A 27129-nucleotide genomic window follows, 5' to 3' on the forward strand; every position below is an offset into this window, starting at 1 on the left:
AGACTGCAATGACTGTGAAAAGCGTGTACAAAATTATCAGCAAAGTAATTAGACTGCAGCAAGGCAGGCTTAAAGGAAGAAACACAGGAAGGAATAGAAAAGTCAGGCTGTGAAGGTGGCATATTCTGTCTCAAATAAATGAGTGGGACATGGAACTCTGAAATATCAGCATTGTCAGATTCCCCTCCCCCTTTTAAATTGGTTAAAACTTTCCTTTTCTACAGATATTTTGCAGTCAAGGGGCAATGAGCAGTCTTGGTAGAAGAGGGAGTAAGATCCAGTCTCTCTGTGGCAGATAAAATTTAGGCAGAAGACAGAGTGGTGTTGCAGGACTATTGCTCCATCATCATGCATGGATTAGCTTCTTCTCCAAACATGCGCAGAGATAACCATGAAGAAGGAATGCAAGGCCAGTTATATAAATATCAGTGTAGCCCTGAAAGACAGAAGGTGAGAAGGAAACAAAAGAATGCCCTGCTGTGATTCCCTTTAGCATAGAAGTGTAGATAGAAAAATTTGGACAGGTGTTCAAGATTCTGTTATCATACCTTGCAACAATAAAATTCCAGTAGTTCATATGGATTCGGTTTCCTGACTCAACCAACATTCAAGAGCTGACAGCATACTGGCCTGTTGTTAGCAGGCCAGCAATGTTGTTCTGGGCAATGTTGGTATGGCTGGCGGGCATGCTCCATTCTGCATGGTGGAGAGTATTTTCATTTTTCTACTCCACTTTGGGGTTGGAAACTCATAGGACATTAATGTAGGATAACCTTTGGATTGCTGCCATCATAGGACCATCTGGGCTAAGTGGATGACTATGATGTGCTACCCTGAGATTGTTGTTGTTGCTGAGGCTAGCTCAGTTGTTGCTGAGGCTAGCGAAGGTTCAGTGTCCCTGTATTGACACTGATCCTTAGGTGCTCTAAAAGACAGTAAAGGAAATATACAGGCAGAGCAGGACGCTAGAGCTTTCCATATTTATGGATATAACCATCGGGTTTTATCCTGAGTATTCCCAATTCAGTTCCCCAAATGAAGTTACTGAGGTTCATTTGGCTTCTAAGAAAGGTCAGCTCTTGAAGGAACTGCAAAATTTGGATGTGTTGCTTGAGTGCTCTCTTGTGGACTGCTGAGCTGCTAAAATTCTATTTATCAAACAGCATTCTCTTAAAGTCACAAACCAAACGGACAGTCCTTGCAAATGCTACAACCTGATGGAAGAAGGTGTATGCACAAAAACAGGCTTCCCAAAACATTTTCCCACCCACCCCCAAACAAATAAGATTTCAGACAAAACTTTCAGACCATGTAAATGAGTACAAAAAAGGCACTGAGAAAGGACATTACTTATTTCAGTTCTGTATGAATTAAACCATAATTTGCTACTTTATTTTGATCAAACTCTGATGGGGCAAGGGCAGACCACTATTTACCAGCCCAGATTATAACTGGTTTTCCATTTGGGCTAACCCATGGATTGCTTAACTTGCTGGATTTGCCAAACTCACCTAACCACTGACTGATAAACAACAATGGCTGGATTCACACAACACATCAAGCCACAGACAAGCAACATTATGACTTGCAATGTTCTGTGAATCAGCAATATGATTTCATATTTACACTGAACCAGAATAAAAGAAATGGAATTGTAATGTGCAGGAGAAAAGGAAAAGGACCCCCAGGCTTCTTTCTCTTTGTTCACATAATGCTAAACCATGATTTGCTATTATATCTGAGCCTTCTAATGGATGATGATTCTTAGGGATGTTGAAGAATGCTCCTTATTGGTTTGGGAATACCACTAACCATCAATGGAAGACAGTTGTGCCTCTACCCAACTTACTGAAATTGGAATCAGCTCACACCACATTCTTTCATTTCCTGAAAGTTCCAACATTGTCTCAGTAACAGCTATGTTTATTTGTAAAAAGAGTAGTAATGACGTTTATTGTTCAAGTCCATCTTTCTTTTTTAAAAAATGGAATGACCAAATGTAGGCTTTATCTGCAGGCTTAAAGTCTGAGCAGATGCAAAAAGGAGGAGAAACAGGTACCTCGGTAGAGATTTCTTGTATGTTCTGTAGCACCACATGCCTTAATTTCCCAGGCGTTTGGTCTCTATCGCCTGCTGTCCTCTCATACTCTGAACTGAATAACAGAGATTATCCCTTGAACCTCCAAAGGCACCTGGAGAGTCTATTCCCATGCTGAATTCTTCCACTATTGGTTTCTGACCTTGTTCCTTCCTTTTAAATAAGGAAATGACTTGCAGAGGACTAGATGCTATTGGAAAGCATCCAAAAATGGAATCGGATGGCAAAGCTGCTGTCTATGTTGAGTGTACTTCAGGTACCGGCTCAGCATGGAATACTTCTTCATTACCACTAAGGAAGAAGTTAAAACAGGAAACAACTGATGAAAGAGAGCTCATTTTTATGACCTTGGAAACAACATAAATGTATAAAATATTATACCAAAGGCAAATGCACAGGATTCTAGATATCAGTAGGCTTGATTCCTTCTGGCTAGGGAATGAAGCGTCCCCTAAGTACGTTTTTACTTTTCAATGATTGGCTGCCCTTCAATAGAAGGCCTACCAAGAGGTACAGTACACGATGGACCAATTATTGCTAGGATAGGTAATCTGCTCCCCAACATTTTTGTGGCTCTCAGAATCCTCTCCAGAATTCTACAGTATGATTGACTGAAATTTGGCAGCACAATTTTCCTCCTCACTTTGAGATGGGAGACAGCCTCGTGTGGCGCAGAGTGGTAGGTGGCAGTATTGCAACCGAAGCTCTCCCCACAACCTGAGTTTGATCCCAGTGGAAGCTGGATTCTCTCTCGGGTAGCCGGCCCAGGTCGACTCAGCCCTCCATCCTTCCGAGGTCGGTGAAATGAGGACCCAGCTTGCTGGGGAAGGTGATGATGGGGAAGGCAATGGCAAACCACCCCGCTATAGTCTGCCAAGAAAACGTCGCAAAAGCGGCATCCCCCAAAGGGTCAGACATGACTCGGTGCTTGCACAGGGGACCTTTCACCTTTCAGATGGGAAATATACTAAAATTATAGTGTACCTTCTAAAACAGGCTTCATGTGGTCTAAAAAAGCAAAGGAAAGCCTCAGTTCCCATCCCCACAAAACTGAGAGATAAAACAAAATCTCAGCTCTGCTTAACTGATTCAGAAAGGCAATCTGATTTGGGGGGAAAGGCCTTTGTATGCATGCACAAAAATTCATCGAATTGTTGGACTTATCTAGAGGCAATCTCTTTGATCCACATGGATTCAGAAGGAAAATCTGATTTGGTCAAACTGCCTTTGACTGAAATCTCTGAATCCAATCTCTGCACAGCAAGAGTGTCAGGTTTGAGTGGAAAGAACACTCTTGATTCTCCTTCTCAATGCTGAAGGACGATGTTTGATTTAGAGGAGCAAGTCAGAGTCAACCTTTGAAATGGAATCTTATGGTAACTACTTAACACATTTCACAGCATATATACAGGATAAACACTTTTGCAAATGATCATAAAAAGAACTGCCCTGTTTCAAGAGCTGCTTAATTATATCTAAAATATTTTGCTCAGCCTGAAGTGCCTTTCAAATGAATAGATGTTACCTCCCAGAATTCCCAAGTCAGCATGGCCATTCCTGAGAATTCTGGCATTTGAAATTCACATACTGGTTGGGCAATTAATATTTTTCATTTCATTTTTGAAAAAAAAAATGCTTAAGCTAAGTGCCTTTAAACATGGCATGTAGCAAACATTGTCAAAAGCGGTGGGGTGAAAGAAACTTGGCCACTTTTTAACCCAACGAATGAAGGATATGGATATGGAAATTGGGAACTCATTCTGCTATCATCCATATATTTTGGAGTGCAATTCTCTATCGCCTGACATTAGTCATGTTTGCTGAGTTGACATGCAAAATATCTGCAGAGCACCCTTTGCTGTAGGGAACACAAAGAACAACATCTGTCCTGGGTTGATCAAAGCAATTATGATTCAGCATCTCTCCCTGGGAGTGACAAGTAAGGGAAACCAACCTGGACTCCTCCTGCACTTTCAGTTCACCACACATCTTCTTTTTCAAGGTAGCTGCATATTCCTGCAGCTGGTTCCAGCATTCTGGCATCTGTTGACTAACTGTGGACAGCCGCTGCAAACTAGCCAGGAGACACAAACAGTAATTCCGGTTCCCTGGGCTGAACCCTTTTGGTTTTCTTCCTCTCATTGCCTGGTGGCTAACTTATTTGTGACCGTGCTCCCCAGCCCCCAAACAAATACTCTGGATTTGTACAGCACTTTTCAGTTTTCACAGTGCTTCCAGCAAAAGGATTTTAGCAGCTTTTGCAAGTAGATCATCAAAATAAATCTATAAATAGGGCATTGCTCTTAACAGCCGCTGCCACTAAAAAGTGTGGTAGCATGTTGGGAATGTGTTCCACCAAACAGCTTTTCTTTCTCGGGTTCAATTCCTGGCAAGCTCCCTCTGCTTGAAGCTTTAAGAGTTGGAGGAAGGAACCCAATCCAAAAGGTAACTGTGATGGCAAGTGGGAATGAACTTGGGAGGCATGGCAACAAGATGCAGCCAAGGAAACAGTCAAATAAAAGGCAGCTTAACCCGCAGCTGGAACGTGAATGGGGCAAGAGGCTCAGAAGAGACCCTCCCAAGTTTCTTGGGCTGTAAAGGAGACAGGGGAGAGAAGTACTTTCAGACTTGCAAGATTGATGTCAGCCTTACAAGGTAGACCAGACAGGAAACACAACCAGATGAGCTAATTCTACTTTAGCTAGATTAGAGAATCTTGAAAGTCTGAAAGTACATCTCTCCCCCACCTCCTTTACAGCCAAAGAAACTAGGGAGGGTCTCTTCTGAGCCTCTTGCCCCATCCACATTACAGCTGCAGGCTCAGCTGCCTTTTATATGATCATTCCCTTGGCTGTGTCTGACTGCCCTGTCTCCCAAGATCATTCCCACATACCATTACAGTAACAGAACTAATGCTAACCAAAGCAGGCAATATTGTGGCACTGGGGGAGAAATAGGCTTTGAGCAAAAGCACATGCCTAAGTCTCAAGACTGTGCTCTGACAATTCCAATTAAAAGCTCTTTGGTTTGCAGAGCTAAGTCAGGCTCCATGCTCAAAACTGATAGCAGCCATAGTGGACAACGTTGGGCTAGACAAGCCAAGAATGACTGGGTTTATGCACTGTGCTAAGCCATCATTTGCTGAACTATAATTGTAGGGTAAGCCATAATAGTCTGGGTTCATATAACAAACTAAGATGAAACCAAGTAAAGCCCACTGGAACTTTCCTTGTCTGCATTACACACAATTATTAAACATCATCCTGATTTGTTTGAAGCAACACATATCTATTATTCATCCTCTAAGTATAATCTAGCTAACCAGTCATAAATTCATTATGCACATCATATTGCCATCTGGTGACTCTATGGATAAAGTGCACATTTCAGGAAAGTGCTGTGATAATTGTAGTTTCTTTTTTCCCCAGTAACTAGGGCTGGAAAAAGAGTTCAGCTAGAAAAGGTGCAGATCCTTTCTTAGATCTAAAGAAGAAGTGAACAGCTTTGGGGAGCTGAGTACTGAATTTGGCCAGGGGCTGCATTCCAGAAAAAGTAAGTGGGCCAGAGCAAAAACTTATACATAATGAAATTAAAGGAATTAAATACAGTTAATATGGCTCCTTTCGATATACTTAAAATGTATTCTGCCTTTCAGAATTATAATTTCACAGCAGTTTTTAGAGGGGTACTGTTTTTGCTTTTTTAAGAAAGAGCAGTCCTCAATGAAAGAAAGTTGGCCTCATTTCTAAAGAATATCCCACATAAAACGTAGCTTGTCAACTTACTTGTTACTTAAGAAAAGATCACACCGTCTGTCCCAGGGCAATTCTGCAAAGGCAGCAGGTAGGTTTTGAGCTTTTGCTGCAAAAGTTTCCATGAAAGGATAGGAGTCGAAGTCATAAATAAAGATGGTTTCCATTTCTGCTTTGCTGGCCTTAGACTGCTTATCCCCTGGAATTGAAAGACTAGGGTTAGAGATGCATTCATCCTTTCTTCTATTTAAAGACTAATCAACCAAAAGTGGGAATTTTAAAATAATCAAAAAGCAGAATTGCAGTCATAGAGAAATCAAGCAAGACAGACTGAGCTGTCATTCTCAGTGCTCTGAGACCAACAAATATGAAAACAATTGTTAATCAGCTTCAAAGTGATTTATAAAAACGGTGGCACTGTGGAAGTGCTCCAAGGGTGGTGCTGGCAGGATCTAACAACCCCTTCTAAAGTAGAATCAGAAGGAAAAGTTGAAGATGAGCCAGAACTTGAGAGCTGAGAAAGTAGTTGAAGAAATGTAAGACCTGTGCTTAGACGAAGAAAATACCCTTCCTACCCTGCCTCTCCTTTTGTGTGCTGTGTGTGTGTACGTACATGCGCTCACACTCCCAGAACACCTTACCTTGAACAGCCAACCACCTGCCATTTGTATCCATGGAAAAAACTGGCTGCCAAGGTGATGCAACTTTGTATGAAGGTGGCATGATGAATTGGCAAATGATCTCTTCTGTCGTGGTATCCATCAGATTAACGATGCCATTCCAGAAGAAAATTACTACCTGGAACAATGAAACTGACATGCACATCTCTTTTTCCACACACTCACAGGTGTCTTTTTACAGCAGCCTTCCCCCAACCCAATGACTTCCATGTGTTAGGCAAACAACCACAATTACCACCACCGCCACTAACATGAATCTTGGTCTAGGACAGCATTTGTCTTCTGTAGCCATTGCTGCCATATCTACTCAAGAGAGATCCAAAGTCATAACTGATTGTTTCACGTTCAGATGTCTCATCTCCAGTGTAAACAGCCCCTCTCCCTGATCTCCCACCTTCAAATTTCTGTGATTTGGAGAGGCAAGAAACGTTTTAGGAAGCAACAATAGAGCACTCACGGCATCAGGCAAAGTTGGAATGGTTGCCACAGCACTGATGGTCTGATCAGGAACCTCAGGCCTACAAGAAAGCAACTTTATGTATTTTTTTCACTGTGTATCTTCAGGGAAGCATATTAATGAGAAACAGAGGTATAAGTTCTACAACTGTTTAGGAGAAATGTTTCTGGCCATTCTTTGATTCTGATGAAAAATGAGGATAAAAGATTTATGGCATTTATTGTGCATTGCCCACCAGCCCTATTTCAGTTCGTTCTGCAAACCCAGTCTAGAGTGTGTGTGTGTGTGTGTGTGTGTGTCCTTAACAGTGCGAAAGATGTTTCTCAGAATTCATTTTTCTAAATAGAATATGTTGGTAGTCCTCATGCTTGCAGGTAACATTCTAAGAAGGCACCAGAAGTTCCCACTAAACCTTTAAAAATTCTAGAAAGATTAAATTTCTATCCTTGCAAAAAGCAACAGTAGTCACAATGGCCATGAAAAAAATACCATCCCAAATCCCTTTGGCCTTTATTAAAAGAAATGAAATGATATGGTATCACTGAACTTCCAAGAACATGTCATCAGATAGTGGAATTAGAGCAAACAAGAACAAAACCATGGAAAATGGTGGAGGGAGGAAAAAAATCTAAGCCAGTTCTCTGAACTTTGTCATACAGGTTTACATTCTTCAATGGAGAAATTCTCTTCTGAGCTTCTCTATGACTTAGCTACACCTACCGTGACGTAGCTATGCTCTGTTTTCCCAATCATCTCTCTTAAATTCTGATTTGTTTAATTGGTAAGTTGTTTTAAGAAACACCCTCGCTTTGCAACTACAGTGGATTCCAATTTCCAATGCTGTTTTCAAATAAGGACATTACTAGTCTTGGGTTGTCATACTAATGAACATCCTAAGAATGCAATAAAATGCAGTGCCTTTTCCTCACAAACACAATAGTGGCGTGGGAGCTGGCAAAATAGGCTGAGTTTATTCTTCTGGGGAAACCAGGACCAAAGAATGCCACTTGTGGGAAGCAACCCTATTTCCCAAAACATTCTGGACCTTTATGTGGGCTGCCTCACCTGAATCCTAATAGCTGGGACTTAAATTCTCTGGCCCCTGATGTGAGCAGGTGAAGAGAGCCATCTGTGCATAACGCCAGAAGTTGCACTGTGGTATGGACAGGATCCTTATTACAGCAAGGCGTTTTCTCTCTGGATGGTAGTGAGCCCGGCATGAATTGGATGTTTCGTGCAATGTAGTCTTCTGGAAGCACCATCGCAGATAATGGAAACCCTAGAAAAGCACAAATGAAGACTGAGGACAAGATCAGCAGGGTCCTCTTTGGCAAGGCTCTCATAATGGCTTCTGATATTTTACTTCACGCGTATAACTATGCCAGAGTCTGCTTTCTGCAGAAATTAGTACAGAATAAGTACTAGCCTAAGCTAGGCAAGAATAAGTTTCTTCACAGAAACTAAATTACAAGCACAGCCCATATTGCATGCTGTCCAGAGTCTTCTGGAGTTGGACAATCTCCTAAACGTATTTAATTAAGTAATAAAGGCCCAAACTCCCCTCAAAGGTTCCAGCAAAACGTAATTTTGTCTGTGATAAAAAGAAGATGATTAATTATATGGAGGTGGAAGAGGAAGAAAATTGTATCTCACCCCACTTATTTATGGAGTGAAGCCCTGGCATATCACCCAGAAGTCTCTCAGGTATTTTTTTTTTAAGTTGTATGCCACTGCAATAAAACTTCAGGGCGGGAACTGTCCTTTTCTAACTTTCCCAAGCTGATAGGGAAAAAGCTTACCAACTGATATGTCCCACACAGTGATGATCCTATCTTCACAGGCAAAAGCTAAGTAAGAAGAGCAAGAGCTGACAATTGAACATACAATTGGAGCAGCACATGGCCAAACAATATCTGGCTTTGGATCAGAATCTAGAAGGAAAAGAAGATCATATGAGAGATGGGCCCTGTAGTAAGGAAAATAATATTATCTTCTGTTTAGCACCACTCTAGATTCTCCACCTCTCCCTTTTTTGTTCACAGAGCCACAAGTAGGAGTAAGCAGAATCCATCTTATATCAGATTACTACAGAAATTGGCAACCCATGGTCCTATAGTGGTGCCGAGCTATGCCTTCCAGCATTTCTCAGCACCATCCATACTGGTAAGGCTGGTGCACCCTGCAGTTCAGCTACATCTGGGAAGGGGCAAGCTTTTTTTGCCCCTAAATTACTAGCTGGCCTTACCATTTTTTCATACCTGTGCTGTTGTTAGAAGCACAAGTGATGTCATTGCTCTTCTATGACATGCAATATTCCAGGGCAGAACTTTATTTATTTATTTATCAAATTTGTCACCACCCATCTCTTCCCACCAGAGGAACTCTGGATGGTTTACAACAAATTAATTAATAAAACCATAGATACACAATATAATTAATATATAAAAATACAATATATAAAAATACAATTACAGAAGACAATAAATTTACAAAAAAATAAGATCCAAATGGCAGATGATCTAACTCAGTCCTTGTGTGCGGCGAGCACTCTAGGGCACTAGCCATCCCCAAACGTGACTGCTCCCCTCCTTGCCCCAAGCCAGGTGGCAGAGCCAGGTCTTCAGATTCCTCCAGAAGGCCAGGAGCGATGGGGCTAACCTCACCTCTGGGGGTAGGATGTTCCAGATGGCGGGAGCTACTGCAGAGAAAGCCTACCTCCTTGGCCCTGCCAGACAGAATTCTCTTACCAACGAGGCCCGCAACATGCCCTCTCTGCATGATCAGGTGGGACGGGTTGATGTAACGGGGAAGAGGCGGTCCCTCAGGTACTGTACTATTAACATTGTACTAAACAGTTGGACTGACACTGAAAAAACTTCCTAAACTGAATTCTTACCCGCTTCATTTGCTAGCAGCACTTATGTAGATATGACAGCATTCCGGCAGGCTATTTCCCTCCACTACGGCTGTATTCACATAGCTAGATTTAACAAGTGCAATTGAACAACAACCTAAGTTGGGTTATGGTTAACACTGATTTTGCATGTTGTGCAAACATTTGGTTAGTGTGAGGAATGCCTAAAACTAAATAAAAGACTCAGACTCTAAAGCAAGTTTAAGTTCTGGCTTTTATTCAGAATAGAGTGCACACCAGTAGAAAGCTGAGAGTGAGGGAAGCGCGCCAAAAGTTGAATTAAATAGCCTCGCGCCAAACAGCGCTCCACCCCCACACTCCCCGGGTGTGACCCACGAGTTCTACGGAGTGACCAGCCATCCATAGGTGAGAGGTCGTCCACCCCATTCACCTTGGGCATTGCCCCGTTTATCCTTTTGCGGAGTAATGGCCCATTACCCGGCGATTAGGCTTTGGTATTCCTAGAAAGCGCCCGGACGCGCCCTTCCGATCCTCGCCCTGATCATTTCCTTGATACTGGTGTTAATGGTCGATTACCGGGCGATGAGAGCTTGTAGATCTCCCAACCTATTATCTTCTTTGTCTTGTTTATCGCCCGTCCCTCTCCAGTCATTGACAAGCCTCTGCACTTTGTCATGCGAGCCATTGCGATGTCGCAAACATCGCAACGGCGATCATGACAGTTAGATTATGGTTGAGTATATTGTGGGAGTCCCCAAAAGGGAATGTATGTTCAATCCCAGTCATTTCCAATAATCTGGAAAAGATTTTGGACTTGAAATCATGGAAAGGTGCTGCCATTCATTGTACAAAGCTCTGAGTTAGATGGGCCAATTGTCTGACCTAGTAACTGAAGTCACACATTGTGCTAAACCCTCATGAGGTGACTTTGGTTTCACTTCAACAGGTTCACCCACTGCAATTTATCACTAAGCATGTTGCATGAGCCTAACCAATTGTAGTTTATTCAACACAACTATGGTGAAAACAAACTATGGCTTAGCAAAATGGAAAAGAGCATTTTTCAGGTGGCTAATTTTAACAGCAGCCTCCCTAAACCTACTATTCAAGACTGAAATCTGTACACATGTTTAGGCTTTTGCTCTTTTTGTTTTTTGGCTAATAGACTGAGCTTAAATCATGGGGCAGCTCCCAGTACCAAATTCTTGTGATTCTGAAGTCCTATACTCCCTTTTCTATTTTTATGAGTTGTAATCTGATACCAGTATTTAGTTGTTGGATCTCAAGCCCCACAAAACAGTCTGTACAGTGGATTATGCCTTGAGAACTACTCTGAAATGTAGCACCAGAAGCTCTGACAACACACATAAAACTTCAGTGAATTCTTGCGAGGGACTCCACAGTGGCATTACCAGCTTTTTCCTTGGGTGGACGACTCAGGAAATAGAAGCAAAGATTGTGGCTGTTGCTCCAGTGAACACTGAATGCGACAGGCATATCTAGAAAATGTAAACAAAAAAAGGCACTCAGTGATAAGGCGCTGGGAAAAATAGAAAGGCAAAGGATTTTACTTGCCCACCCACTTCTCTTTCCTTTGGAAGGAGCATGGGAGAACCAAAATCAGGAAAGAAATTTGCAAATTCAAATTCCATCCACAGAGTGCAGACTCCTGGGTTGATTGCACTCATATTCAAACTATAATTCTGCTGAAGGAGCTATTAAGTGTCCTGCCCAGAGGTGGAAATTACCTGGCTCAGCTTTTAATTCAGTTCCAGTTTGCAAGGTGCGGCCAGGTAAGTGAAAATGGAATTTTGCACAGCTAAAATAAATAGAGATGACAATTCATTAAAACATACAGGATAATGAGAGGAAAACAATTTAAGACAGCCAATAACACTGGTTTAGTCCTGGAAGAATGGTGTTATATATTAGGGTTGCTTGTATGTCACTCACAATTTTTTTTTAAAAAAGCATCTTCCAATTAAAATGCACGTATAAGACAGCCTTCTGTAACCTGCTCCCCTCCAAATCTATTATGGTCCAAATCCTGATGGCCAAAGTGACTGGAAAAATTATGGGAGCTGTAGCCCCAAACATCTAAAGGATACTAGGTTGGGGAAGACTATTATAAAAATCATAAAAACATTATCAAATCATCCAAGGAAACCAGGTGAAGGTCACTGCACCTTACCAGCTTCATCTCAGCAACAGAATTAAATAGTATGGTTACACTCTTAACAATGCAGCTGGAAATAAATAGCAGAGGTCCTTTCCTTCTCTTACCTAGGTTTTTCCTCTTTGCTCTCCAGCTCATTCTCTGTCTCCAGATACTGTTGGAACCTGCTGTTAAAAATCTCCTCCAGCCACTCCAACTGGCAGTCTCTGATCAAGGTATTATATCCCATGCCAATCATGCTGCCATCATCGCTCTTCATTATAGCTTCAAAAGGGCTCTTAAATATGCTTGCTGAATTTCAACACATCCAAGACAGTGTTAGAAAACCCACTTTGCATTAATCCAATTCCCTTGAAACCTGCTTCTGCTTCTTTTGTTTATTCATCTAATTCAGAGAACCTAGGATGCTTGGACTTTGCTTTCAGAAAAAGAAATAAAAGAGGTGAATTTATTAAGAGGCTCAGGTTGCAAACCTGGGTGTAAATCCCAAGGAATATAGTGAGGCTTATTTCTAAGCCAGTGTTTCTCAACCTTAGCAACTTTAAGATGCATGGACTTCAGCTCTCAGAATTCCCCAGCCAGCATGCTGGCTGGGGAATTCTGGGATTTGAAGCCCACATATCTTTTTCTTTATTTTTGCTCCATGCCTGTATCCAATAAAAGCTGGCTTTTATATTTTTCCAAGTGGGTTACCCTGTATAACTTTTCTGCATGGATCGTTACCTTGTCGTGGTGCTGGAGCTTGAGCACCTCAATGATGCCATGAGCTCAACCGTGAAGGGCCACCCAAGATGGGAAGGTCATGACAGAGAGGTCAGACTAAATGCGATCCCTGCGGAAGGTAATGGCAACCCACCCCAGTATTCTTGCCGTGAAAACTAAATGGATCAGTACAACCAGAGATATGTCGGTATACCATCGGAAGATGAGACCCCCAGGTCGGACGATGGTCAAAATGCTACTGGGGAGGAACAGAGGATGAGCTCAACTAGCCCCAGACGTGATGACGCAGCTAGCTCAAAGCCAAAAGGACAGCTAGCAGCCGACGGTGCTAGTGGTGAACGGCGAATCCGATGTTCTAAGGATCAACACACCATTGGAACCTGGAATGTAAGATCTATGAGCCAGGGCAAATTGGATGTGGTTATTGGTGAGATGTCAAGATTAAAGATAGACATTTTGGGCGTCAGTGAATTGAAATGGACTGGAATGGGCCACTTCACATCAAATGACCACCAGATCTACTACTGTGGACAAGAGGACCACAGAAGAAATGGAGTAGCCTTCATAATTAATAGTAAAGTGGCTAAAGCAGTGCTTGGATACAACCCAAAAAATGACAGAATGATCTCAATTCGAATTCAGGGCAAGCCATCTAACATCAAAGTGATCCAAATATACGCCCCAACCACAAATGCTGAAGAAGCTGAAGTAGAGCAGTTCTATGAGGATCTGCAGCACCTACTGGACAACACGCCTAAAAGAGATGTTATTTTCATCACAGGAGACTGGAATGCTAAGGTGGGCAGTCAAATGACACCTGGAATTACAGGTAAGCCTGGCCTGGGAGAACAAAACGAAGCAGGACATAGGCTGATAGAATTTTGCCAAGACAATTCACTCTGCATAACAAACACTCTCTTCCAAAAACCTAAGAGATGGCTTTATACATGGACTTCACCAGATGGACAACACCGAAATCAGATTGACTACATCCTTTGCAGCCAAAGGTGGCGGACATCTGTACAATCGGTAAAAACAAGACCTGGAGCTGACTGTAGTTCAGATCACGAACTTCTTCTTGCACAATTTAGGACCAGACTAAAGAGATTAGGGAAGACCCACAGATCAGCTAGATATGAGCTCACTAATATAACTAAGGAATATGCAGTGGAGGTGAAGAATAGATTTAAGGGACTGGACTTAGTAGATAGGGTCCCGGAAGAACTCTGGACAGAAGTTTGCAGCATTGTTTAGGAGGCGGCAACAAAATACCTCCCAAAGAAAGAGAAAACCAAGAAGGCAAAATGGCTGTCTGCTGAGACACTAGAAGTAGCCCAAGAAAGAAGGAAAGCAAAAGGCAACAGTGATAGGGGGAGATATGCCCAATTAAATGCACAATTCCAGAGGTTAGCCAGAAGAGATAAGGAATTATTTTTAAACAAGCAATGCGTGGAAGTGGAAGAAGACAATAGAATAGGAAGGACAAGAGACCTCTTCCAGAAAATTAGAAACATTGGAGGTAAATTCCAGGCCAAAATGGGTATGATCAAAAACAAAGATGGCAAGGACCTAACAGAAGAAGAAGAGATCAAGAAAAGGTGGCAAGAATATACAGAAGACCTGTATAGGAAGGATAACAGTATCGGGGATAGCTTTGACGGTGTGGTCAGTGAGCTAGAGCCAGACATCCTGAAGAGTGAGGTTGAGTGGGCCTTAAGAAGCATTGCTAATAACAAGGCAGCAGGAGACGACAGCATCCCAGCTGAACTGTTCAAAATCTTGCAAGATGATGCTGTCAAGGTAATGCATGCTATATGCCAGCAAATTTGGACAACACAAGAATGGCCATCAGATTGGAAAAAATCAACTTATATCCCCATACCAAAAAAGGGGAACACTAAAGAATGTTCCAACTATCGAACAGTGGCACTCATTTCACATGCCAGTAAGGTAATGCTCAAGATCCTGCAAGGTAGACTTCAGCAGTTCATGGAGCGAGAATTGCCAGATGTACAAGCTGGCTTTAGAAAAGGCAGAGGAACTAGGGACCAAATTGCCAATATCCGATGGATAATGGAAAAAGCCAGGGAGTTTCAGAAAAACATCAGTTTCTGTTTTATTGACTATTCTAAAGCCTTTGACTGTGTGGACCATAACAAATTGTGGCAAGTTCTTAGTGGTATGGGGATACCAAGTCATCTTGTATGCCTCCTGAAGAATCTGTATAACGACCAAGTAGCAACAGGAAGAACAGACCATGGAACAACGGACTGGTTTAAGATTGGGAAAGGAGTACGGCAGGGCTGTATCCTCTCACCCTACCTATTCAACTTGTACGCAGAACACATCATGCGACATGCTGGGCTTGAGGAATCCAAGGCTGGAGTTAAAATCTCTGGAAGAAACATTAACAATCTCAGATATGCAGATGATACCACTTTGATGGCTGAAAGTGAAGAGGAACTGAGGAGCCTTATGATGGTGAAAGAAGAAAGTGCAAAAGCTGGCTTGCAGCTAAACCTCAAAAAAACCAAGATTATGGCAACCAGCTTGATTGATAACTGGCAAATAGAGGGAGAAAATGTAGAAGCAGTGAAAGACTTTGTATTTCTAGGTGCGAAGATTACTGCAGATGCTGACTGCAGTCAGGAAATCAGAAGACACTTAATCCTTGGGAGAAGAGCAATGACAAATCTCGATAAAATACTTAAGAGCAGAGACATCACACTGACAACAAAGGCCCACATAGTTAAAGCAATGGTGTTCCCCGTAGTAACATATGGCTGCGAGAGCTGGACCATAAGGAAGGCTGAGAGAAGGAAGATCGATGCTTTTGAACTGTGGTGTTGGAGGAAAATTCTGAGAGTGCCTTGGACTGCAAGAAGATCAAACCAGTCCATCCTCCAGGAAATAAAGCCAGACTGCTCACTTGAGGGAATGGTATTAAAGGCAAAACTGAAATACTTTGGCCACATAATGAGAAGACAGGACACCCTGGAGAAGATGCTGATGCTAGGGAGAGTGGAGGGCAAAAGGAAGAGGGGCCGACCAAGGGCAAGATGGATGGATGATATTCTAGAGGTGACGGACTTGTCCCTGGGGGAGCTGGGGGTGTTGACGACCGACAGGAAGCTCTGGCGTGGGCTGGTCCATGAAGTCACGAAGAGTCGGAAGCGACTAAACGAATAAACAACATCTTAATATTGTTGAAAATGGGGAAATTGGGGGCTCTTTCAGCCTCCCAGCTGCTTCTTCCCAAGTTTCTTCTTCAGGTTACCCACCTGTTGCTTTCCATAGCCTGATTTCCCCTGTTGCCACAGCACAATGAAGCACAAAAGATGAGGAAAGAGAAAGGAGTTGAGCAGGTTCTAACCTAAAAGAGGTTTGGGTGATCTGATCTTCAGCAGCAGAACAGGGGGAACCAGCTTAGATTCCATTTTGCTTAGGAGCTGTTGCAAATCCTAGAAAGAATCAAAGTGACAGTTCTAAACAATTTGTTGTTTGTTGCTACATGACAACAACAGCAGTATTCCAGAGTTGAGCAATTTCTGGTTAGACTATAAATAGACAGCATGGTGTCTGTGGGCACTAATGTGCTTCAGGAAGTTTGCTTTGGTGACTAGCAGGGATCCAGCTTCATGTCACTTTCCTCAAAGTTTCAGAACGAGAAGGAGGAGAAGGACAACAAGGCCCACAGCCTTAGAAAATGGCTGAAATTTAACAGCCCAATGTTGAATTTGAAATACTTAACATTTCAAATATGCCCAGCAGTCCAAAGGGGACTGCAGACTTCTGGGTTAGACTGCTGCCCTGTCCTCAAAACTTTCCTCTTCAGACATAATTAACCAATCAGGCTAAGACTTTGCAGACCACCTCAGAGTTCATAGGTGTGCGTGGGGGAGTGGCGAAGGGAGTAAATGATGAAACAGGTATTGCAACATCACAATGCAAATCACGACTTACGTCTTTGTGTCAGGCATTGGGGTACAGTATGAAAGGTGGGGTCTATGCTGTGATCTTGCAACTTTTCATCACTTTTTCACCACCTGGTACCAGATGTCTAGAACAGTGCTATACTGAATCAACTCAGGCTCTGAAGACTGTGTGTGTGCTTCATAGTCCCAGTTTCAGTTTTAAAGGCAAAACTCAGTGCCTTTAATTGAAGTCTTGTGGAGAAAACAAGCCCTAGAAGGCATCCTGCAAGACTTCCCCCACACCACCATTCATGACTGAATAAGGAGGCAATGAAGGAATGGCATCTACTAGAGCAGGACTACCCAGCCTTTTGGGGGCTGGAGAGCGCCTGTAGAATTTTGCAAATACATGACGAGCAGTCACACAAAATGGTTACTGTGGTGAACACGACCAATTCCATTTGCCAGTTTATCAGAATGCTGCTCTTCGTCACCTAGATCTCTTTTACCCAGGATTCTGCCTATAACCCCTGATTCTCTTTGGCTCTTTTTCTGGAGCAAGGGAGCAGTTTCAAGCAAAGCACTGGGCTGTAGCTGTCCACCATTTTTATTTTCCATGAAAGTTTATGAGGCCTGATTAAAGCCACAGGCATTCTTGGAAATAAAAGGAATGCCAGAGACTGTCCCCCTGCTTTGGAGCACACCATCATTCCACTTTTTCGTTAAAATGTGCTTTTTTAAATGTACAGAATGAAGTGGGACAGAAGCCTTCCAAGTGCCAAGAGAGATGACCGTTAGCACATTGCTATCTTGTATGCCACATGGGAGTAACAGATTTTTTTTACAGAATAAAAAAATGTACTCATGGTTCTCCACTCTATAAATTCCTTCTCAAAGCAGATCTCTTGAAAAACTAGTTATCTGACCAGGGCTCTTTCAGCCATTTAACAGCTTTACAGGGTTCAAAGTCTGGACTGCTTACCATGTCTTCGGTTGCTTGGATATCAACACTCTTCTGCTACAAAAATACAAAGAACAACGCAATTACACCAGAAGGACTGCGCAGCTTTCAAGTCTACCTAAAAGCCACACTTCCATAGAATTAAGTTCAGCTCTTAGGATCCCCAAACCAAAACAACAGCAACATCAGAAACCCAAGGAGCAAGCAGGTGCTGATTCTTCTTTGAAAAGGACTGTGTCACCTTGGTTCATTTTATTAAAAGAAGACCTACTGATTAATTCCTAAATGCAAATAGACATCCTAGAGAGGAGAATTATTCTGTCGCAAGAAAACTCCACGATGTTCGCACCTGGCATCACCAAATATAAATTTTAAAAAGAAAAAAAAATCTGGAATTAAGGTTAATTCTCCAGAAGAACCTCCTAGTCAATTGAACTTGTTTTAGGCATTTGATACATTATTAACACAATTAGATATGGGCTCATTTTCCAGCCACACCTGTGCTGTAGAAAGCAGCAACCATGCTTGATTGCAGATTATGTGGTTTTTCAAGTACTATGTCTAGGCCAGATTGAATTAGAGATTAGAATATATATTTAAGCAGTTGTAAGTAATTTCCCATTGCATTCAAGCCTGAAGTTACATCTAGTAATCAGAAACCTTTTCTAACATCTATATAGCCTGTAAACAGAGGGTAATGTGCCAATTGTTTTTAAAATTTATTTAAAATTTATTTTCAATGTTTAAAGATAGCCCATAGATTATTGCCTTCATTTAAGAATGACATGAAGTTCCATATATTGCTAGTCAGTAACTATTATAACCCAAAACTGCATCAGGAAAGAAAAATGTAGGTTTACGAATCAAGACTTCAGCAAAGGATCATTACCTTGTTGTGGTGCTGGAGCTTGAGCACCTCAATGATGCCATGAGCTAAACCATGAAGGGCCACCCAAGACGGGAAGGTCATGATAGAGAGGTCAGACTAAATGCGATCCCTGCGGAAGGTAATGGCAACCCACCCCAGTATTCCTGCCGTGAAAACTAAATGGATCAGTACAACCAGAGATATGTCGGTATACCATCGGAAGATGAGACCCCCAGGTCGGAAGATGGTCAAAATGCTACTGGGGAGGAACAGAGGATGAGCTCAACTAGCCCCAGACGTGATGACGCAGCTAGCTCAAAGCCGAAAGGACGGCTAGTGGCCGACGGTGCTGGTGGTGAACGGCGAATCCGATGTTCTAAGGATCAACACACCATTGGAACCTGGAATGTAAGATCTATGAGCCAGGGCAAATTGGATGTGGTTATTGGTGAGATGTCAAGATTAAAGATAGACATTCTGGGCGTCAGTGAACTGAAATGGACTGGAATGGGCCACTTCACATCAAATGACCACCAGATCTACTACTGTGGACAAGAGGACCACAGAAGAAATGGAGTAGCCTTCATAATTAATAGTAAAGTGGCTAAAGCAGTGCTTGGATACAACCCAAAAAATGACAGAATGATCTCAATTCGAATTCAGGGCAAGCCATCTAACATCACAGTGATCCAAATATACGCCCCAACCACAAATGCTGAAGAAGCTGAAGTAGAGCAGTTCTATGAGGATCTGCAGCACCTACTGGACAACAGGCCTAAAAGAGATGTTATTTTCATCACAGGAGACTGGAATGCTAAGGTGGGCAGTCAAATGACACCTCGAATTACAGGTAAGTATGGCCTGGGAGAACAAAATGAAGCAGGACATAGGCTGATAGAATTTTGCCAAGACAATTCACTCTGCATAACAAACACTCTCTTCCAAAAACCTAAGAGACGGCTTTATACATGGACTTCACCAGATGGACAACACCGAAATCAGATTGACTACATCCTTTGCAGCCAAAGGTGGCGGACATCTGTACAGTCGGTAAAAACAAGGCCTGGAGCTGACTGTAGTTCAGATCACGAACTTCTTCTTGCACAATTTAGGATCAGACTAAAGAGTTTAGGGAAGACCCACAGATCAGCTAGATATGAGCTCACTAATATTCCTAAGGAATATGCAGTGGAGGTGAAGAATAGATTTAAGGGACTGGACTTAGTAGATAGGGTCCCGGAAGAACTCTGGACAGAAGTTGGCAGCATTGTTCAGGAGGCGGCAACAAAATACCTCCCAAAGAAAGAGAAAACCAAGAAGGCAAAATCGCTGTCTGCTGAGACACTAGAAGTAGCCCAAGAAAGAAGGAAAGCAAAAGGCAACAGTGATAGGGGGAGATATGCCCAATTAAATGCACAATTCCAGAGGTTAGCCAGAAGAGATAAGGAATTATTTTTAAACAAGCAATGCGCGGAAGTGGAAGAAGACAATAGAATAGGAAGGACAAGAGACCTCTTCCAGAAAATTAGAAACATTGGAGGTAAATTCCAGGCCAAAATGGGTATGATCAAAAACAAAGATGGCAAGGACCTAACAGAAGAAGAAGAAATCAAGAAAAGGTGGCAAGAATATACAGAAGACCTGTATAGGAAGGATAACAATATCGGGGATAGCTTTGATGGTGTGGTCAGTGAGCTAGAGCCAGACATCCTGAAGAGTGAGGTTGAATGGGCCTTAAGAAGCATTGCTAATAACAAGGCAGCAGGAGATGACGGCATCCCAGCTGAACTGTTCAAAATCTTGCAAGATGATGCTGTCAAGGTAATGCATGCTATATGCCAGCAAATTTGGAAAATACAAGAATGGCCATCAGATTGGAAAAAATCAACTTATATCCCCATACCAAAAAAGGGGAACACTAAAGAATGTTCAAACTATCGAACAGTGTCACTCATTTCACATGCCAGTAACGTAATGCTCAAGATCCTGCAAGGTAGACTTCAGCAGTTCATGGAGCGAGAATTGCCAGATGTACAAGCTGGCTTTAGAAAAGGCAGAGGAACTAGGGACCAAATTGCCAATATCCGATGGATAATGGAAAAAGCCAGGGAGTTTCAGAAAAACATCAGTTTCTGTTTTATTGACTATTCTAAAGCCTTTGACTGTGTGGACCATAACAAATTGTGGCAAGTTCTTAGTGGTATGGGGATACCAAGTCATCTTGTATGCCTCCTGAAGAATCTGTATAACGACCAAGTAGCAACAGGAAGAACAGACCACGGAACAACGGACTGGTTTAAGATTGGGAAAGGAGTACGGCAGGGCTGTATACTCTCACCCTACCTATTCAACTTGTACGCAGAACACATCATGCGACAAGCTGGCCTTGAGGAATCCAAGGCTGGAGTTAAAATCTCTGGAAGAAACATTAACAATCTCAGATATGCAGATGATACCACTTTGATGGCTGAAAGCGAAGAGGAACTGAGGAGCCTTCTGATGAAGGTGAAAGAAGAAAGTGCAAAAGCTGGCTTGCAGCTAAACCTCAAAACAAGATTATGGCAACCAGCTTGATTGATAACTGGCAAATAGAGGGAGAAAATGTAGAAGCAGTGAAAGACTTTGTATTCCTAGGTGCAAAGATTACTGCAGATGCTGACTGCAGTCAGGAAATCAGAAGATGCTTAATCCTTGGGAGAAGAGCAATGACAAATCTCGATAAAATACTTAAGAGCAGAGACATCACACTGACAACAAAGGCCCGCATAGTTAAAGCAATGGTGTTCCCCGTAGTAACATATGGCTGCGAGAGCTGGACCATAAGGAAGGCTGAGAGAAGGAAGATCGATGCTTTTGAACTGTGGTGTTGGAGGAAAATTCTGAGAGTGCCTTGGACTGCAAGAAGGTCAAACCAGTCCATCCTCCAGGAAATAAAGCCAGACTGCTCACTTGAGGGAATGGTATTAAAGGCAAAACTGAAATACTTTGGCCACATAATGAGAAGACAGGACACCCTGGAGAAGATGCTGATGCTAGGGAGAGTGGAAGGCAAAAGGAAGAGGGGCCGACCAAGGGCAAGGTGGATGGATGATATTCTAGAGGTGACGGACTCGTCCCTGGGGGAGCTGGGGGTGTTGACGACCGACAGGAAGCTCTGGCGTGGGCTGGTCCATGAAGTCACGAAGAGTCGGAAGCGACTAAATGAATAAACAACAACAACGAATCAAGATGGTTTAACAACAATGTGTCTTGAGAACATTAGTGATATTTCTGTAGTTCAATGGAAAATGTTTAGAGCTGGTAACGATTAGGACCTCTAAAAAAGTGTGTTTTTTTTACCACAGATTTCTCCTGCACTGACAACTGGCTGACTCCCATTTCCTTGACTAATCCTGGGCCTGGGAATGTAATTGTATGGAGATGTTCGGTCTCCTTCTGCCAGGAATCCTTAGGCAATCGGTAAATCTCCAGCCAAGCCTCAGAGCTGCCTTTATTGAGAAATCAGAAGAAAGCACATTAAGCAATCCGGAAGGAGAAGAAAGGTCTTGCAGTCCTTTAAAATACAAAAGAAACTTTATTATTATCTGTGTCCCAGACCAACAAAAGCAGATTCACAGATTTTGCCCCTGCTCATCGATTGCTAATTCTAGGGCCGGGAAATGAAGGACAGATTTTATTGGCCAGGAACTGTAAATGTTGCCCACCTTAGATAGATAACAGGGCCACTTTGGGGGATGAAACAAGGTGGGGCATGTATACATAGGGCTGGGATTTTCTGTTGTTACGTTCTGTCATGTTTTTTGAAATCTGTTAAGCCTATTATAGGCTTACGCAAAAGTTCTTTTATGTTTTCCACTTTAAAATAACACGAAACTTAATTCGGCAGTTGGAAAGGGTCCAGGCTGGAAACAAACAAAAAAATGTTTTAGAGACTGTAGGTCACCCACTGCTGTTCTAGCAGATCCCAGGAGTTTTAGAAAACTTCTAATGGAAGCTTCTTAAGCTTCTGAGTATATGCAAAAGGGAAGTCAGTTGTAGAATCATAGAATCATAGGGTTGGAAAGGACCTTGGAAGTCTTCTAGTCCAACCCCCTGCCCAAGGCAGGAATCCTCATACCATCTCGGACAAATGGTTGTCCAATCTTTTCTTGAAAACCTCCAGTGATAGAGCACCCACAGCTCTGGGAGACAAGCTGTTCCACTGCTTAATAGTTCTCACTGTCAGGAAATTCCTCGTTTCCAGGTTGGATCTTCCTCTCATGAGCTTCCACCCATTGTTTCTTGTTCTATACCCTCAGGTGCTATGGAGAATAAATTGACAGCCTCTTCCCTGTGGCAGCCCTTCAAGAACTGGAAGACTGCTATCTTGGCTCCCCTCAGTCTTCTCTTCCTTAAGCTAAACATGCCTAGTTCCGTTAGGGTTAGGGTTAGGGTTCACAGGATTTAGCCTCCAGACCCTGTATCATCTTTGTTGCTCTTCTCTGCACTCTTTCTAGGGCCTCAGCACCTTTTTGAAGAAGAGTTGCTTGAGTCTGATTTGCAAAGTGCAAATGCAAAGTGCAAGGTGCAAAAAAAGAGCCTGATTTGCAAAGTGCAAAAAAAAAAAGTCATGCATACATTCAAAAGTACCCATTTTCCCCAAACCTGAAATATCAAATACTACTCAGAAAGTTTCTGTGTTAACAATGCAGCTTGGATTTCATCACAACTGTTCTAACCAGTCAGTGGAATGTTATGACACAGATCAAGTTTCATGGAAAAAAAAAAATCTGGCTCTTTATAGTGCAAATTATTGTTGACTGCATATATGAATTATGAACATATCCAAATGTGTTTCATTTTGCTATATAAAAGGGAAGTAACAATGTCATGCCAAGATTAAGAAACCGATGAGCAGGCAGATTAAAAAACAATGGTATGCCTCCAGGCCGAGGGACTTGGACTCCAAGCAGATCAGTAAGTGCATCATTAGCAGAATACATGAGGCATTTTAGAGTAGGAAGGGCTATTTTCAAGGATATATTTGTTTTATATCAAATATATTTGTTTTATATCAAAGCCACCCAACTTGTGGATCTGGACACATCTGGCCCATCACATGATGAATGGAGGCTGAGACTTGCCTTGTAGCAGGAAGCCTGCATAGTCACTCCCGTGAGAGATCTCCAGTGCCACACAGACATTTCGTTTGCTGATATCTTCCTGATAAACAGGAGAAAAAGAACTTAATATGACATCAGGCTAGGCTTGTTCAACCAGGATAGCAAGTGAAGGAGTCCAATGCTGCATATCGTTGCTGCACAGCAACCTGAGTTTCCAATGGCCTAAACACACCTTAGAGAAATTTGACTGAAAAACAAAGGCTTTTAATGGAAAAGGTTTGAAAGGAAAAGAATTCAGCCCAGTACCCTTTTCCCATAGTGGCTAACCAGATGCCTCATAAAAGTGCACTCAAAAGACATGTGTGCAATAGCATCCTCCCAATTAATAAAGAAAAAGGAACAGTCTTCTTCAAGTTGAGCTTAACATACCCATGCAGTATTCTTGGCCGCAGTGTGCAGTGTGCAACGCTGCCTTCTGCTAGATTCATTTTTACTCCTAAATCTAGCCTACAGTCTTGGAGGTCTCCCCTTTAAGTACTAACCAGGCCTGATCCTGCTTAGCTTTTAAACTCAGACAATAGCAGTTCAATTGAAAGCATAATTTCTTATATAAGTGATAGACATTTATCATATATCTATGACAGGTTCCCATAACATCTGGATTTTCAAAAGCTCAGATATACTGTGAGAGCAACAGAGCCCATGTTGGCTACAAGGGGCTTAAAGATAATCATATCAGAACAAAAGATTAGCCTGGAAGCATTTCAATCATGGATCCTTAGCACAGATGCTTTACAATTACTAGCTCTTCTCAACATAATCTAATCAAATTTCAGGGCATTTAAATCTGGTTTGTATTTGGATAGAGGTCCATCAAGAAATCCCAGGGTTGTAGATTAGATCAAAAAGTTGAAAAAAACATCTGAGCAACAACAAACCACTTGTTCCCTATTGCCATGAAAATGCGATGAATATGTCCATGTTACGTATGACCAGTAGATGACACCAGAGAGATAGAGAAAGCTTTAACTCTTTGCTACCATCTAATGGTTGCCTGATCCTTTGCGACCTACAACTAATAACACTACACTAAAGTGGTCAGAAGCTGAGCTCAGCTCAAAGGAACATTTATCTTTAAGGCTACAACTCTAAGCACAATCATTGGGGCCCAGGTTCCAGCATTGCACAGCCCATCTCTTTCACTGATATCTATGAAACCCTGCCTGGAGTGTACATAGAATACGTTGATTCCATTTGACATTCAGGCTGTCCATAGGGCTGCTTCCTCAAAAGCTTCATTTAGTTACACAGAACTTATTCCCAACTAAACATACAGAGAACTACGGCAGAAATGCTAAGCATACTTGCTTTATTACTAACCTCTCCTTAAATAGAGTATAATACCAAGGTATAGTTCACACTGAGTTTCATATCAAATGATATGAAATAGATATTAAAAAAAAATAAGAATCACAAGTAGAGATAAATCACATATATGAATCTTCCTATGAAGAGATTTTTAAGATTACTAAAACACCACACAATGGATTTTAATAACCGGGATGTTCAAAAAGGTAGCGTTTAGACAACTGAAAACTGACAGATAAATATAAGCACTAGCAAGTAATATTAGACAAACTTACCACTTCGTTTATGGATTTTATATGCAAGAGGTTGTCCCTGACAAAACAAAAAAGACGCGCAAAACCTGGAAAACAAAAAAAAAAAGTGATTTTTGGGGGACAGTAACTTTTCCTTCATATTCATTGGCATAACCTGATTTATTTATTCAGTAACTATACTTTGATTGGCAAGCCTGAGAACTCTAAGATAAATGGGTATCATGGAAACTCTCTTATTTGAAGAGCTTCATTCTCCATAGCCATTAAATAGGAAAAACTGAGACTCATCTTGCAAGACACTCATAACAAATTGTGAAACCAATTAGCAATAACCATTCTTTCTTAATGAATATAAATGCAGTTACCTACCCATCTCATCCACTGTCCCAAGAAGATGAGGGGCACCACCAAGGTCTGACACCTGAATGGTGCAAATCTCAAGTCTGGTTACCTCCCAAGTACAAAGGTTCTCACAGATGATTGTGCTGAAGACAGAAATCCCAGTGGAATGCCCTATAAAGATGTACCCTTCAGAAGCTGCCAGGCAGTTTACCCTCCCTGCTACCTGGGAAGATGTAAAAGGAAGAGAACGCAATGTCCACCTCAGAAACATGAACATACAATACTAATGTCATCATAATTCCAATCTGTCTATGCTATAATTTATTTATTTATTTATTTATATTTATTTGATTTCTATAGCCACCCATCTCAGCAAGTGACTCTGGCTTACAACAATAAAATATGTCTTTATATGGAAGGTAAAATATATTTTTAAATTTCATCTGGCTTTTAAATGGTTCCATATTGATGCTTTAACTTCTCTGGTTCTTTGAAAACATTTTTAATAAACCTTTGGTAATTTTATCGCTTTTGATGGAATTACAAATCAGGGGTCTCTGCTGGGAGGAAGGGATGATCTAGAAATGTTTAGATTTGGTGTGTCTTTGTGGCAATGTCCAATTCATATCTCACTGAAATTATACCACAGCTGAGCCAGACAAAAATCAGCTTGGCTGTCCAAGAGGATGACACTGTAGAGGAAAAATATGGTGCCAGTGTCACAAATGAAGGCTCCCTTGGGCTATTTTATCTGGAAGAGCCTTAGATTACCATGAATTCAGTTGCAGGGTGACACTCTACGGGTGTGAAATTTTGCCGCCTTGTCTCTTGTAACGGGCGCCTTCCTTCAATCCGTTCCCAGGCTCTTTCAAACAAGTGTTTCAATATCTTATTGATCATGCAGAAAGGCTGAGGCAAGGAGTCTAGGAGTTCATCAGGGTCATTCAGGAAGAAATTTTCTTCTTCGTCTTTTTTAATCCAGTCCTTTTCAGTCGGAGGAGGAATGTCAAAGGGCTGCTTCCGAAGATAGAAAGGCATCTTTTCTTCAACTTTCTTGTCCTGCACTCAGCTCAGCTGTTTGGCAATTTTGTAAGAAAGCTCTACAATAAAATTCAATCTAATTATTAACCAGGTAATTAAAGGAAGGGTGGAATTTGGTTTTGAAAGAAAGAGAAGAAATAAAGATCATCAAGATTTACTCAAGTTGGGTTTTATCCTCTGGACCATAATCTATCATCTGGACTTTCTCCTCATTCTGCCCAGGACCATTTACCTTGCAGATAGACAGGCTGGCTAAGAATGCTTCAGAGTCTTCCCATCTAGATTTTCAGATTCCCCATAGTACAGTAATGCTTTTTTTCCTTAAGCAGGGTTGACCAATTATAAGAATTCCCCCAAACAAGGCAAGGACAACCTGTTTAAATAAACATTTTTTAAAAAAATTAAAGGGATTGAGATTGATGTAAAATATTACACCACTAGGGGGAAAAAACAGTTGCTGTAATTGACAAATAATATAATGACTCCCAAGACATTCCAAATGTTCCTACTTTATCAGG

At 41.8% G+C, this 27129-nt stretch overlaps 1 protein-coding gene across 1 annotated transcript; it reads right to left on the bottom strand.

Annotated features, from left to right (window-relative positions):
• Window positions 1-1901: 1901 nt before the first annotated feature.
• WDR93 (WD repeat domain 93) lies at window positions 1902-26666 on the bottom strand. The gene is made up of 17 exons (XM_063314236.1): window positions 26342-26666; window positions 25598-25793; window positions 25250-25314; window positions 23624-23706; window positions 21844-21988; window positions 17658-17693; window positions 16135-16222; window positions 12146-12329; window positions 11611-11681; window positions 11275-11361; window positions 8787-8918; window positions 8053-8266; window positions 6988-7048; window positions 6492-6648; window positions 5884-6049; window positions 4059-4172; window positions 1902-2389 (listed from the first exon to the last, which is right to left on the bottom strand). The coding sequence occupies exons 1-17, from the start codon at window positions 26606-26608 to the stop codon at window positions 2335-2337; spliced, it is 2121 nt and encodes a 706-aa protein (XP_063170306.1). The 5' UTR covers window positions 26609-26666; the 3' UTR covers window positions 1902-2334.
• Between the last annotated feature and the right edge of the window lie 463 nt (window positions 26667-27129).

This window comes from Candoia aspera, chromosome 13 (assembly GCF_035149785.1).
Source record: "Candoia aspera isolate rCanAsp1 chromosome 13, rCanAsp1.hap2, whole genome shotgun sequence".
Taxonomy (NCBI): domain Eukaryota; kingdom Metazoa; phylum Chordata; class Lepidosauria; order Squamata; family Boidae; genus Candoia; species Candoia aspera.

What these genes read in the sequence shown, in the direction of transcription:
- WDR93 (XM_063314236.1), bottom strand. Translation starts at nt 26,608, where the DNA reads ATGCCTTTCTATCTTCGGAAGCAGCCCTTTGACATTCCTCCTCCGACT. An exon ending in TAAAATCCATAAACGAAGTG is followed by an intron (nt 23,707 to 25,249) that starts GTAAGTTTGTCT and finishes CCTGTTTATCAG; the next exon opens with GAAGATATCAGCAAACGAAA. An exon ending in TCCACCCAAGGAAAAAGCTG is followed by an intron (nt 8,919 to 11,274) that starts GTAATGCCACTG and finishes TTTTCCTTCTAG; the next exon opens with ATTCTGATCCAAAGCCAGAT.